Source organism: Dendropsophus ebraccatus, chromosome 2, assembly GCF_027789765.1.
Source record: "Dendropsophus ebraccatus isolate aDenEbr1 chromosome 2, aDenEbr1.pat, whole genome shotgun sequence".
Classification (NCBI taxonomy): domain Eukaryota; kingdom Metazoa; phylum Chordata; class Amphibia; order Anura; family Hylidae; genus Dendropsophus; species Dendropsophus ebraccatus.
In genome coordinates, this window is record NC_091455.1 from 163,502,074 (window position 1) to 163,515,649 (window position 13,576).

The window sequence follows — 13,576 nt, forward strand, 5'->3', positions numbered from 1 at the left end:
GCAAGAATTAGTCCTGGTACATTTTGCATAGAGAATTGGACAGAGGTTTGATTAAAGAAGAGGAATGGGGTGATATTTTTTTTCAGGACTATTGCTCAGAATTCTAGCTCACCTTTTTCAGCAGCCCTTTGAACAATGAAAATGACAACTTAATTGCTTGGTTAGTAAGGGCAATGCTTAAAGGACAAGTGCCATGAAAAACTTTTTCCCAGTAATTGAAGCACATTACAAAGTTATATAACTCTGTAATATGCTTCAGTCTCCTATCTGCCTCCCTTCCCTGTCTTTTCCCCCCTCCATCCCCCACCAGGAAGTGTCCTGACTCACACAGACCTGGTTACTGTCCTCACCATCACCAGGCAGCTCCTTCTTGTGAGGATGAGTCATCAGCAGGAGGGCTGCTCTAGGTCCTGTTACACCAGCCTCCCCCTCCCCTCCTTGTCAGGTGACTCTGCTTGCTCAGCTTATCTTCTCTAGTGACATGACTCCTTCACTGAGTCCACGGCAGCAGGAGAGAGGGTATGAGGGGAGGGGGGAGCTGCCTATGTGCCGGAGTCGGTCTGAGGGAAGATAAGCAAGTGAGATGTGACAAGTGATGGCTTGCAGTTGTTCAGCCAATAGGAGGTGAGCAAGCCTGTCACCTGACAAGGCAGGGGAGGGGGGAGGCTAGTGTAACAGGAGAAGGAGCTGAGAGAAGAGCTTGGTGACGGTGACCACAGTAATCAGGTCTGTGTGAGTCAGGACACTTCCTGGTGGAGGGTGGAGGGGGAAAAGACAGGGAAGGGAGGCAGATAGGTGATTGAAGCACATTACAGAGTTATATAACTTTGTAATGTGCTTCAGTTACTGGGAAAAAGTTTTTCATGGCACTTGTCCTTTAACCCTTTAAGGACGTGGCCCATTTTCGTTTTTACGTTTTCGGTTTTTCCTCCTTGTGTTTAAAAGGCCATAGCACTTGCATTTTTCCACCTAGAAACCCACATGACCCCTTATTTTTTGCGTCACTAATTGTACTTTGCAATTACAGGCTGAATTTTTGCATAAAGTACACTACGAAACCAGAAAAAAATTCAAAGTGTGGTGAAATTGAAAAAAAAAAACGCATTTCTTTTATTTGGGGGAAATGTGTTTTTACGCCATTCGCCCTGGGGTAAAACTGACTTGTTATGCATGTTCCTCAAGTTGTTACGATTAAAACGATATATAACATGTATAACTTATATTGTATCTGATGGCCTGTAAAAAATTCAAACCGTTGTTAACCAATATACGTTCCTTAAAATCGCTCCATTCCCAGGCTTATAGCGCTTTTATCCTTTGGTCTATGGGGCTATGCGAGGTGTCATTGTTTGCGCCATGATTTGATCTTTCTATCGGTACCTTGATTGCGCATATACGTCTTTTTGATCGCTTTTTATTACATTTTTTCTGGATTTGATGCGACCAAAAATACGCAATTTTGCACTTTGGGATTTTTTTGCGCTGACGCCGTTTACCGTACGAGATCAGGAATGTGATTAATTAATAGTTCGGGCGATTACGCACGCGGCGATACCAAACATGTTTATTTATTTATTTATTTGTTTACTTTTATTTAAAACCTGGGAAAAGGGGGTGATTCAGACTTTTATTAGGGGAGGGGGCTTTTTACTATAAACAACACTTTATTTTTTTTTTTTACACATATACTAGAAGCCCCCCTGGGGGACTTCTAGTATATACACTTGGATCTCTCATTGAGATCTCTGCAGCATAGATATGCTGCAGAGATCCATGAGATCGGCACTCGTTTGCTTTCGGCTGCTGCAGCCGAAAACGAACGAGTGCCGAGCCGAGGACGGCGCCATCTTGGACGCGTCCCCGGCCGGCATCAGTAACGGAGATCGCTCCTCTGGGACAAGGTCCCGGAGGAGCGATCTCCCCCACTAGACCCCAGGGAAACGTTGCCTCCGGTAATCGGAGGCAGCTGTCAACTTTGACAGCTGCCTCCGATTAGCTAATTAGCGGGCACGGCGATCAGACCGTGCCCGCTAATAGCAGCGGTCCCGGGCTACTCGCGGCATCCGGGATCGCGGCACTTCAAAGCGGGGCCGCCGCGCGGCCCCGCTTTGAAGTGCAAGTGCGGACATATGACGTACCGGTACGTCATATGTCCTTAAGAGGTTAAAGCATAACTATAATTTCAGTAGCCCAAAAATGAAATTCCTCAAATAAAAAGCCCACGTGTTACCCTTCAAAAAAAGAGCCCTAAACTGTATTGATAGCTTGTGCGCTTGCTGAGATATCCCCAGTTGATTGGTTTAGAAATATAAATGAATTTTTCTTCTGGCTGACAAAGTGGGCGTGGCCTATCCCTCATCTCCCTGGCTGTGTCCCTCCATTCACTGACCAGCACCTTAGCAGATGGTATTACACACAGTGGGATGAGATAGAGCCCCAGCATACAGTATCACACACAGTGGGATTAAATACAGTCCCAGCACACAGTATCACACAGTAAGATTAGGTACAGAGCCCGAGCAGATGGTATCACACATAGTGTGATACACACTCTTTTATAACACTGTAGGGGCACCTGCTGCAGACATCTGATAGTAAATGTTATATGTACTATGGAAGGACTACAGCTGTGTTGTTCTGGGACTTGCAGTCCTCCCCTTAGTGACATACCCACTCTCCCTCATGCAGTACATTGGAGTCATGGCTGACACATCCCTCCTGGTTGAAGCACTGAGTACTTGTCCCTCCATCCAGCTCCTCCCCTGCGCTGCTCCTCACAGAACACCCTCAGCTCTGCTAAGTGACCTCTGTGAGGGGAGGGTGGGAGAACGTGCTGCTAGGAAGAGGGGGAGGAGGTTTTGTTTCTGTCTGTGTCAGGGCTGTTATCTGATGCTGCAGTCGTACACTCAGTAAGGTTTTCCAGGGAGGGGCGTGTCCAGCAGGAATGCACAAGTATTACAGAGGAAGACACAGAGCTCACAGGACATTCAGCTTCATGTATTTAAAAAAACTGTTCATTTTAGCTTATTAATGTATATTGCAAAAATCCTTATCATGACCTAAGCTTGCTAAAACTATATGGTCAAAATATTTTATAGTTACGCTTTAAGTCTGTTTTTCCCCCTCGACATGACAGCACCAACCAGAGAGAGGGACTCCGCCCCCACAGGGACAGGAAACCCAGAGAGATAAAAGGGCAGGCCCTCCTCTTCCTCCTCAGTGGTTTTCCTGTCCCTGCAGGAAGCCCGGAGACATCGTATCAAGAAGACCGGAGCTCCCTCTATTCCCTGGGGCTGTGAGAAGGCTAAGGGGGATGCTCTGTAGGCCGTAGTTGCGGCTTAAGACCTACTCGCCACTGGTGACTGCCGGCACTTAAAGCCATAAAGCAGTCAGCAGGCCGGAGGCTTCAGAGCTTCTCAGCTGGTTGCGCGGTGTCGCAGCGAAGCTCCGACTGCTAAGAAAGGATTGCGGCCTAGCTGCGTAACTTCTGGAAGTGACGCGTCGGGAAGATCCGGAAGCCGCGGCACACGCCGGAAGTGACGCCAGACGCCGGAGGCTCTTCAGTGAGGAGCGTTCCAGGGGTCAGTGTGGCAGGCGTGCGGCGTTGGTAACGTGGTGGTGAGGAGGCCGGTCACTGGCATGAGAATGAGTGAGAAGAAGGAAACAGCGGGGCCAGCAGAAAAACCCAGGGTACCAGCGGGCTGAGGGAGCGTGTAAGGTAAAGCAAAATTATATGTGACTAAATGGATGTGATCTGTTCGCAGGAGGATGAACATAAAAGGTCCTCAAAAAGTGCTAAGAAGGAGTGTAGGATTTGTAAATGCAGGTTGCCTTCAGACTTGGATCGACCTACATGCGACTCCTGTGTAAACAAGATGGTGGCAGCAGAGGTTCCTAATATATCCTCTCTACTGACATCTATGAAGTGAGTGCCCCTCATTTATAGCCCTGAATTGTGCTGGTGGTATTTGCTGATCTTGTTAGTAAGTTAGCACATGGCTAAACGGATGTATATTTTCCTGTTATAGGGAAATGATTAAGGAAGAAATCCAAAAGTAGTCCCAGCTGCTATGGCTCCTCCGGCAGTGGATACAGTGGATACAGCAGGTGCCTCGCATTCAGGTGTGGCACAGTCTGATCATGAAGTAGAGGGGGGAGCAGAATATAACGACTCGGAAACATAAGAGTCTAATATTCAAGAGGAGGATACATCGGGGAAACCATTATGCCCCTTAGAGGACGTGGACTTTTTAGTGAAGGAGGTCCGTTCTACTATGCAACTAGAGGAACAGGTGGTTCCGAAGTTGGTACAAGATATCATGTTTGGGGAGCTGAAAGAGAAAAAGAAAACAGTGTTCCCAGTCCATAGAAGTATCTCAGCCCTTATTAAGAGGGAATGGTCTAAGCCAGATAGAAAGGGATTTGTGCCAAGGGCAGTTAAAAGGAAATACCCTTTCAATGAATCAGAACATCCGGGTTGGGAACATCCCCCAAAAATTGATGTGGCCATCGCTAAGGTCTCAGAAAAGGGTTCCCTTCTGTTTGAGGACTTGGGTACGCTGAAGGACCCGATGGACAAAAAAGCGGAGGGATTCTTAAAGAGTCCTTTAGGCCTAGCATAGCTAGTACCTGCGTCGCCAGGTCCATGCTAGTATGGTTGTCACAATTAGAGGAGGGGCTGCTGTCAGGGGAATCTAGCGCAAACCTGTTGGCATCCCTGCCTCGGCTAAAAAAGTCGGCATCTTTTTTAGCAGACGCTTCTGCAGACACCTTGCGTTTTGCGGCAAGGTCGGCAGCTCTGTCCAATTCAGCCAGGCGTGCTATATGGCTTAAGAATTGGTCAGGAGATGCAGCGGCCAAGACAAAGCTATGTAACATTCCCTGTGAGGGTAGTTTTTATTTGGCTCGGTACTAGAGGACTTGTTAGAGAAGGCAGGGGACAAGAAGAAAGGGTTTCCTGTTACTTATCACTTGGGAAGGTTCCAGTCCTTTCGTGCACAAGGAAGGGGGAACTTCCGAGGCAGAGGGTCAGATAGAGGTCGAGGAAGAGGGGCAAGCAGAGCCAGAGGCTACCTCTTCAACCAGAAGTCTGACCCAGGCAAGAAGCCAACTGCCCAGTAAGCCAGGAGGGCAAGTGGGAGGCAGATTAAAAATTTTTCTTTAAGAGTGGGAAAAAATCTGCGGAAGCACATGGGTCATGAGCTATATCCGAGAAGGAGTTATTTTTGATTTTGTATCATTACCACCTACCCGGTTTTTGGTGACAAGAAGTCACATGGGGGATTTAGGTCAGAAGACCTTAGAAGGTGAGGTTGTTTCTTTGATAAATAAAAATGTCCTGGTGCCAGTGCCAGAGACTGAAAGGTGTCACGGTTTTTACTCCAATCTTTTTTTAGTTCAGAAACCAGATCGGTCCTATAGAGTTATTAATTTAAAGCCACTAAACAAGTACCTGAGATACCAGAAATTTAAAATGGAGACAATTAAGTCGACAATTAATCTGCTCACCGAAAATTGCTTCATGGCATCCATTGACTTAAAGGATGCCTACCTCCATGTTCCCATTCACAGAGATTTTCAAAAATATCTGCGCATCGCTATTTCTATAGATGGTTCTTTGTTTCATCTTCAATTTCAGGCTCTACCCTTCGGCATAGCCATAGCACCCAGGGTGTTTACCAAAGTCGTGGCAGAGATGGCAGCGCATGTCAGGGAAGGGCCAGGTTTGTTTGTTCCATATTTGGATGATTTTCTTTTGGTAGCAGATTCTGCAGTAGCTTTACAGTCACTTGTAGATAGAACCTTAGTCATCCTAGACAAGTTGGGGTGGATTGTAAACTATGAAAAATCTTTTCTGTCTCCAGCGCAAAAGAAAAAATTCCTGGGGATTCTTTTAGACTCTTCTGTTCAAAGGTCTTTTCTGCCAGAAGAAAATATTCAGAAGATACAATCCACAGTGTCACTGGTCGTAGAAAATCCCAGGCTCACAATCAGAAGGGGTATGTCCTTACTGGGGTTATTTACGGCAGCTATTCCAGCAGTCCCGTGGGCACAAATACATTCCCGACCACTTCAGACACAGCTCCTGAGTCTTTGGGATGGGTCCCCGGGGGGTCTAGATAGATCCATAAAATTGTCCAGGGGAGTAGTAGAGAGTTTATCATGGTGGTTGGTCAGAGAACACCTTACAGTGGGAGTATCCTGGGTTAGGAAATGCCCCTTGGTAGTGACTACAGATGCTAGTCCCTCAGGTTGGGGGGCGCACTTGGGTAGTCTAGATTTCCAGGGGTCGTGGGACAACTCCATTAGGGAAAGATCCTCAAACTTTAGGGAATTAGCGGCAATTTGTAAAGCGCTTAAGATGGCAGAAGAGTATGTTAAAAATTCTAATGTTAGCATTCTTACAGATAACTCAACTGCAGTAGCCATAATAAATAGGCAGGGCACTACAAAGAGTGAGGGTTTATTGAACCTATCTTATAAAATCTTTGCCTTTGCAGAAAAAGAACTTCTAAGTCTCTCGGCAGTTCACCTAAAAGGGTCACTGAATGTAAGGGCGGATTATTTAAGCAGGAATCTACTAAAACAAGGAGAGTGGAAGCTGAGCCCAAAAATTTTCCCAAAAATTGTCCGTCTGTGGGGGTTTCCGGAAGTGGATTTATTTGCAACAAGGCAAAACCGACAAGTAAATCAGTTTTATGGTGCGTCCACACCTACAGGATCTGCAGCTGATTTTCTGCAGCAGATTTTATTTAAATAACTGAACACAGCATCAAATCTGCTGCAGATCCTGTAGGTGTGAACGCACGCTTACTCACTGTCTCCCAAGGACAACCCAATAGCAGTGGATGCGCTGTCACAGACATGGCGGTGGAACCTGTCATACGCCTTCCCACCATTAGCGCTCCTGCCGAGAGTCCTCATAAAAATCAGACAGGATCAAGCAATTGTCATTCTAATCACCCCATTCTGGCCGCGCAGGGCCTGGTTCTCATCCCTCAGAGACATGTCGATCTCGGACCCATGGGTGCTGCCAGACCTACCAGATCTGTTATCTCAGGGGCCGATTCTGCACCCACAAGCGGAACACCTCCACTTGACGGCCTGGCTCTTGAGAGGTTAATTCTCAAAAACAAAGGGTTGTCAGAGTCTGTAATTACAACCTTACAGATGAGCAGAAAGCCGATTACTTGCAAAATTTACTTTAGAATTTGGCAGGCTTTCTTTAATTTTGTAGGAACAAATCAGATAGATTTCAGCAGTCCAAACATAGCAAAAATTCTCGACTTCCTGCAAAGAGCGTTAGAAAGGGGGTTAAAACCTGCAACCTTAAAAGTATAAGTGTCAGCACTAGGGGCGTTATATGATCAGCAACTAGCTAGACACCCCTGGATTATGAGGTTCTTTAGAGCGTTGTTAAAGATATGCCCCAAAATAGTTAACAGGACCCCTCCGTGGGATCTAAATGTGGTCCTTAATGCGTTAATCAGGGAGCCTTTCGAGCCGTTATCAGAGGCCTCCTTGAAAATGTTAACCTTTAAAACAGCTCTGCTAGTGGCAGTTACCTCGGCTAGGAGGGTGTGTGAGTTAGTGCATCTCTCTAGCGCAGAACCCTACACAAAGATACTTTCTGATAGAATTATTTTTAGACCAGATCCCTCTTTTCTGCCAAAGGTAGTCTCGTGTTTCCACAGATCACAAGACATAGTTCTCCCATTCTTCTGTGAGAATCCCAAAAATGATAAAGAGAGAGAGTATCACCTACTAGATGTAAGGAGGACAGTAGTCAAATATTTAGAAATTAAAAGAAAAGAAAATTCCCTGTTTGTACAGTTTGCAGGGCCTGACAAGGGTAGTAAGGTTTCTAGAGGGACATTAGCCAGATGGATTAGGCAGGCTATATGTCTTTGCTACTCGTCCTCTGGTCTTTCTCCTCCTCTCTCTGTAAGAACACACTCTACACGGGCAGTGGCTACCTCCTGGGCAGAAAAAGGGGACGCCTCACTTGAACAGATATGCAAGGCAGCAGTTTGGTCGTCACCTCACACTTTTTTTCACTACCGTTTGAATCTTTCTTCTACTTCTGAGGTGGCTTTTGGGAGAAAAGTCTTGCAAGCGGTGGTCCCTCCCTAATTCTATCTCTGGTATCCTCTCTGGTTGGTGCTGTCATGTCGAGGGGGAAAACGGAAATTACTCACCGGTAATGATGTTTCCCGGAGTACATGACAGCACCATGGTATAAACCACCCTTCTGTTAGTCTATGCTTTGGCACTGGGTGATCACGATGTGATTAAAAAGGCAGGTTTTTTTTTTTTGTTTGTTTGTTGGTGACGGGGTTGTATGTTCTATGATTATATGGTTACTAATGATTCAGGCTCTCTTTGGTCTCGGAAATTCACTGAGGAGGAAGAGGAGGGCCTGCCCTTTTATCTCTCTGGGTTTCCTGTCCCTGTGGGGGCGGAGTCCCTCTCTCTGGTTGGTGCTGTCATGTACTCCGGGAAACATCATTACCGGTGAGTAATTTCCGTTTTCTTGTCTTAATCCTCTGCATAAGCATAAAGATGAAGGAGAAGTCCAGCATCTGGCTTTTTTTTTTTTTTTTTTTTTCAAAAGAGCCGAGGAGTTGGCTGAACATAACATGCACCTACTTCCCCAGCTTCAGCACTGTCTCCCACTCCAGTTCCCGGTCTTAGTATGAGCGGGACCCAGTTTGTTACATGTGAGCCCCGCTTAGCCAGTCAGGGGGACTGGAAACCGGAGCAGGGGATAGCGGACCCCTGTGCTGGAGCCAGGAAGGTAGGTGCATGTTGTTATGTTCAGCCACTTCCTCCCCGACTCTTTAAAAAAAAAAAAAAAAAAATGTCCAACACCAGACTTCCCTTTAAAGTAAGATAGATAGACATACAGTTGTGCACAAAAGTTTACATTTTTGCTGACAACAATCCAAAACACAAGGCCAAGTCGTTAGAACAAAGTGAAGGTTTTGGAGTGGCCATCTCAGCCTCTCAGTCTCCTGACCTCAATATCATTGAGCCACAAGCACACAGTTCATACAAGACAGACCAGGAATTACAAGAACTGAAAGGGGTACTCCGGCGGGGGGGCTTTTTTTCGATCTGGCCAGGGAGGAAGTGGCTGGAACCGGGGGGGGGGGGGGGGGGGGGGGGGGGGGGGGGGGGGGGGGGGGGATGTCAATGCCCTCAGCCACCTCCTCCCCGCCCTGATCGAAAAAAAGCAACACCCACCCACCCCCCGTCGGAGTACCCCTTTTAAGCTTTTTGTCTAGAAGAATGGGCAACTTTACCATCTGAAAAAATAAAGAGCCTCTTCCATCACTACCACAAAAGACTTCAAGCTGTCATTGATAGTAGAGAGGGGCATGTATTGAGAACTGGGGGCATATGAACTTTTGACCAGGGTCATTTGGATGTTTTTGGTTGTCATTTTGATTTAAAAAGCGAAAACACAATAGTTTAAAAATAAATGGCTTCACCCAACCACTAACCATTAATTGGAAAAAAGATTTGGTGGTGGTCATATTCTCTGAAAAAGCATACATTCTGCTGGGGTATGTAAACTTTTGAGCATAACTATCTATTTTATAGGCAGGAAGATTTCTAACTATCAATCTCAGTCATATTTGCCTGTTTAGTCACCCACATTTATTTTGTCTAGAATCGTAATTGTGATAGCTCTGCTCCTGGAGCAGGGCTAATATGGGGCAGTGGGGAGGCAGCAGAAAGATGGGCTGCACAGTGTAGATAAGCCCTGCACAGAGAGAGAGGGGAAGGGAAAGTACATGGGGGCTGTGGATAGCTCATGAAAGGGGTGAGATGCCATGGAGAATAAATGAGGGCCTCTCACTTTATTGAATGTCATCTTTTTACATAAGGGTGCCGGTTTTTATCATTATATTAAGGATAAGGGGGAGATTTATCAAACATGGTGTAAAGTGAAACTGGCTCAGTTGTCCCTAGTAACCAATCAGATTCCACTTTTCATTTTCCAAAGAGTCTGAGAGGAATGAAAAGTGGAATCTGATTGGTTGCTAGGGGCAACTGAGCCAGTTTCACTTTACACCATGTTTGATAAATCTCCTCAAAGGTCACTACCCTTTCCCATGTTCTGTGTACAGTCTGGTATTCTTGTTTTATGGGGGCCTGTATGGTGATCCATGTGAGAGCAGAATATGTTTAAAAGAAGCAGAGTCGCGATAACTCTGTCTTAGGTTTGTGAAAGAAGTCTTAAAATCTTTCGCATTGCTGGTACTATAATAGGAAAAAATCCTGTGTAAAAAATCTGCAGCGTGTCCAAACACCTCACACTACTATGCTTTGTAGAATAGTCAGTCACCTCATAAATGCTGTAATCTACAATGCCCACTAGATGGCAGCAAATTCAATGATATATAGAATATGTTAGACAATTCATTATGTGTACCTCCACTTCTGTAAAATGTTGTATCTGTATGTATGAAGAAATACATTTTAAATATAAGCAGTAAAATAAAATGTACTATACTGACAGTTCCTTTTCAGTCCCAGCCATCTGACGTGTGACCTAGACAGACTTTTAGAATAAGTCTTTGGGGTCCTTCTAGGTCGCAGATGCAGAGTAGGAAGAGAAGTGTGCGATAGTCTTCCCACTTGTTCTACTGGTCGGTCAGGGTCTGAACACTCACCCAGCCCCCCACTTTTTTTTGTATGGCTTTGTAATAGAAAAAAAAACTATGGCTCTTGTAAGGTGAATCAAAAAACAAGAAAAAGAATCTGAGGATAATAAAGTATTGCACATCCAAAAATATATCAACATGATTTTATTAAACAAAAAATAAGAGAAAACACACAGAAAAAACAAGAAAGGCTGTATACAGCAATAAAAACCCAACTCTGAGGGGGGAGAAAACAATCAATCACCCCACCAACCGGGATCTCCCACTTGAACAAATGTCACATGCCTAAATAGCAGGCATCCCTCCCATGAATCCATACAGTGAATGGTACATAATGCACAAAAGAACAAGTCAATACAATATGACAAAATACAGAGAATATATAGATATGGTATCTGTGCAAAAAATATACGAACCAAATGAGAGACAGGAGGAGATGAGAGTGACCCCGGTACTAACCCTACCCCACGCGTTCCGTCAGCACAATGCTGACTTCATCAGGGGACTCTTGTAAGGTGAATATGAATAAAATGTGAAAATTGTTTGGTCGCTAAGATATGTAACCTACTCTGTAGGAGTAATGAGTGCATGTAGCTCATGCTGTACGGTAGGTCAGAATAATTCCTGTGCTATTTTGAGGATCTCCTTTTAGGTTAATCCCAGTAAAGTGAGATGGTCATGGCTGGTGTGAATTCATTGTGAAAAAGCTTTGTTAGGCTTTTCTTGTAGTTCTTATGCTTATGGACCCATTTTTCAACACCTCAATTTTTGATGAAAAAATGCCAAACATGACTTTATTTCACATTTATCATGCATTTTAGACACTTTTCACCTACTTTCCGTCTGGTACTAAGGGCAGGGATTATGCTTAATGGGGCGTGGTCTATTTTTCACAAAAATGCACCTGAACCTGGCTGAAAATTCTGGTGGACTTCAAGCCAAGTAATAAATGGTGTAAACTTTGCATCAAACAGTCTTTAATTGAAACAGAGTTATCAAATAGCCTGATAAATCTGGCACATTTAAAGATTGCACTTCAACTGTTTTAGTAAATGCTGGCTATGTATCTGTTATGCTCAAACATACACAAGTGTGCTTTCACATCCTCTACATTTTGTGTAAGAATGGCTGCTATTCAGGTAAGTGCCAGGAATTTTTACTTGCACAGAATACGATCCTTTATGAGTGTATAGTTGTAAAATGTTTTCCTATTTCACGAATGGAGAAATTGAATTGAAAGGACGTACCATGGAGCTTATTGGATGATAATGCTCGCCTGCACCACTGGGTTGATATCTAAACAAAGCCATATCTGCATGCAGTTTGTGTATTCTTGTTGGTTCTGTTCTCTTCGTTTCTTGGCTTACTGTGGAACTGGTCCATGTCAGGGCATGCTTGAGCTCGATACACTAGATTGTGTTCCCAAATGAGAACAGGGTTGGTGGGCACTTTGAGTACATCTCTGTACACCATTAATAAAAAGATACAAGATAAAAGAATACAGAAAAATGATCTTCTTTAGACTCTTAAAGGCACATTCCTATCATACTAAATGTTTTAGAGTGCTTGCAAAATAATAAAAACTATACTCGCCTGCCTCCAACAACTCCCAGTCCCAGCTGCTTGTTGCTGCTTTCTGCTTTTTTGATGTTTCATTCCTGCTGGAAATGCCTGCTCATCCAATCTGTGATTGAGGAGGGTCACCTCTGCTGCCAGTAGTTTGCTGAGCGGCATTTCTTGCAGAAGCAAAACATCAAAAGTAGGGATTAGTCAGGAGGCATCATGAAGCAGCTACTTTGGATCAGGGCAGGTGACTATGAGGTCTTCTTTATTTTAAACCATAAGTCATTTCAGGCATGAAATATAAATTCTTCTCCACTGCTCATTTACTTCTACACTATCTTTTTTTGTATTCTCATAAACAGACATGAGCAATGAACCTAAACACTCTGCATTTGAATCCTGATGGCTGGAGAAAATGGATGTCTTTGGCTGTATCCTTGTATTCCAGGCAGCCTTAGGGCTGCATCCATCTTCTCCAGCCACCAGGATTCAAGTGCCAAGTGTTTGCATGAACCCAAACCCAAAGTTGGCTTATCTTTATTTATAATGTAAAACTTTTTATTTTTGTATTGCAGAATGCTGCTGCTGATAGAAGTTTGGGTAAAGAGAATTATCAAGTCAACAGTAGTGACAGGTAATAATTTAAAAAAAAAATATATCATTAGTGTTTGTGTTATGTAGAGCTAGATTTAGAGACCATACAAAGTTTGATAATCGTGCAGCAAGGGCTGCATGGACATCGTTAGCCCTTCAGCCCTTGCTTTATAAGTGTAAAATAAGAAACTTATACATACCTCTTCACTCTCCCTGATGTTCTGCTAGCTCCGGCCCGCTCCAGGCAGTGTCTGAAGTGACAGGCTGCTCAGCTAATCACAGAGACAGTGCCACGGCCAATGATTGGCTGAGCGGCCTGGCACTTTAGACACTGTGGGGAGTGAGCCAAAGCTAGCAGAACATCAGGGAGGGCGGAAAGGTATGTCTATTATTAATAATATAAGAAGTGTATTATTTGTTTTATAGTCATCAGCCATCGGCCGTCGATTACTATTACACAATTAATTTAGGACCGGTCCTAAAGCCATGATTAGACGATGAATATTGTCGTCAACTGATAGTTGTCTTTATTACACAGATGGATGATCTGCTGACTGTGTACTGTTGATATTATGTGCAGTGTTCTATATATAATCACATTATATGGTGCAGCCCGACGCTACCAAGCAAAAATGACTAACTTTCCATGCTCTAAGATGAGCTTTTGGTGTTTTTGGTGACATTACAGAAAGGATCCTTTTGGTTTTGTTTTTTTCTCAGACATGCTACAACTGTGCTAACCATTA

The 13,576-nt window shown here is 44.4% G+C and overlaps 1 protein-coding gene across 1 annotated transcript in view; it reads left to right on the forward strand.

The window, feature by feature from the left end:
• Positions 1–13,576, forward strand: part of AZI2 (5-azacytidine induced 2) — a 39,770-nt gene that overhangs the window by 17,635 nt on the left and 8,559 nt on the right. Inside the window, exon 6 of the mRNA XM_069958637.1 lies at positions 12,812–12,870. Within this exon, the coding sequence (XP_069814738.1) occupies positions 12,812–12,870 (59 nt within the window). The remainder of the gene's footprint in view (positions 1–12,811; positions 12,871–13,576) is intronic.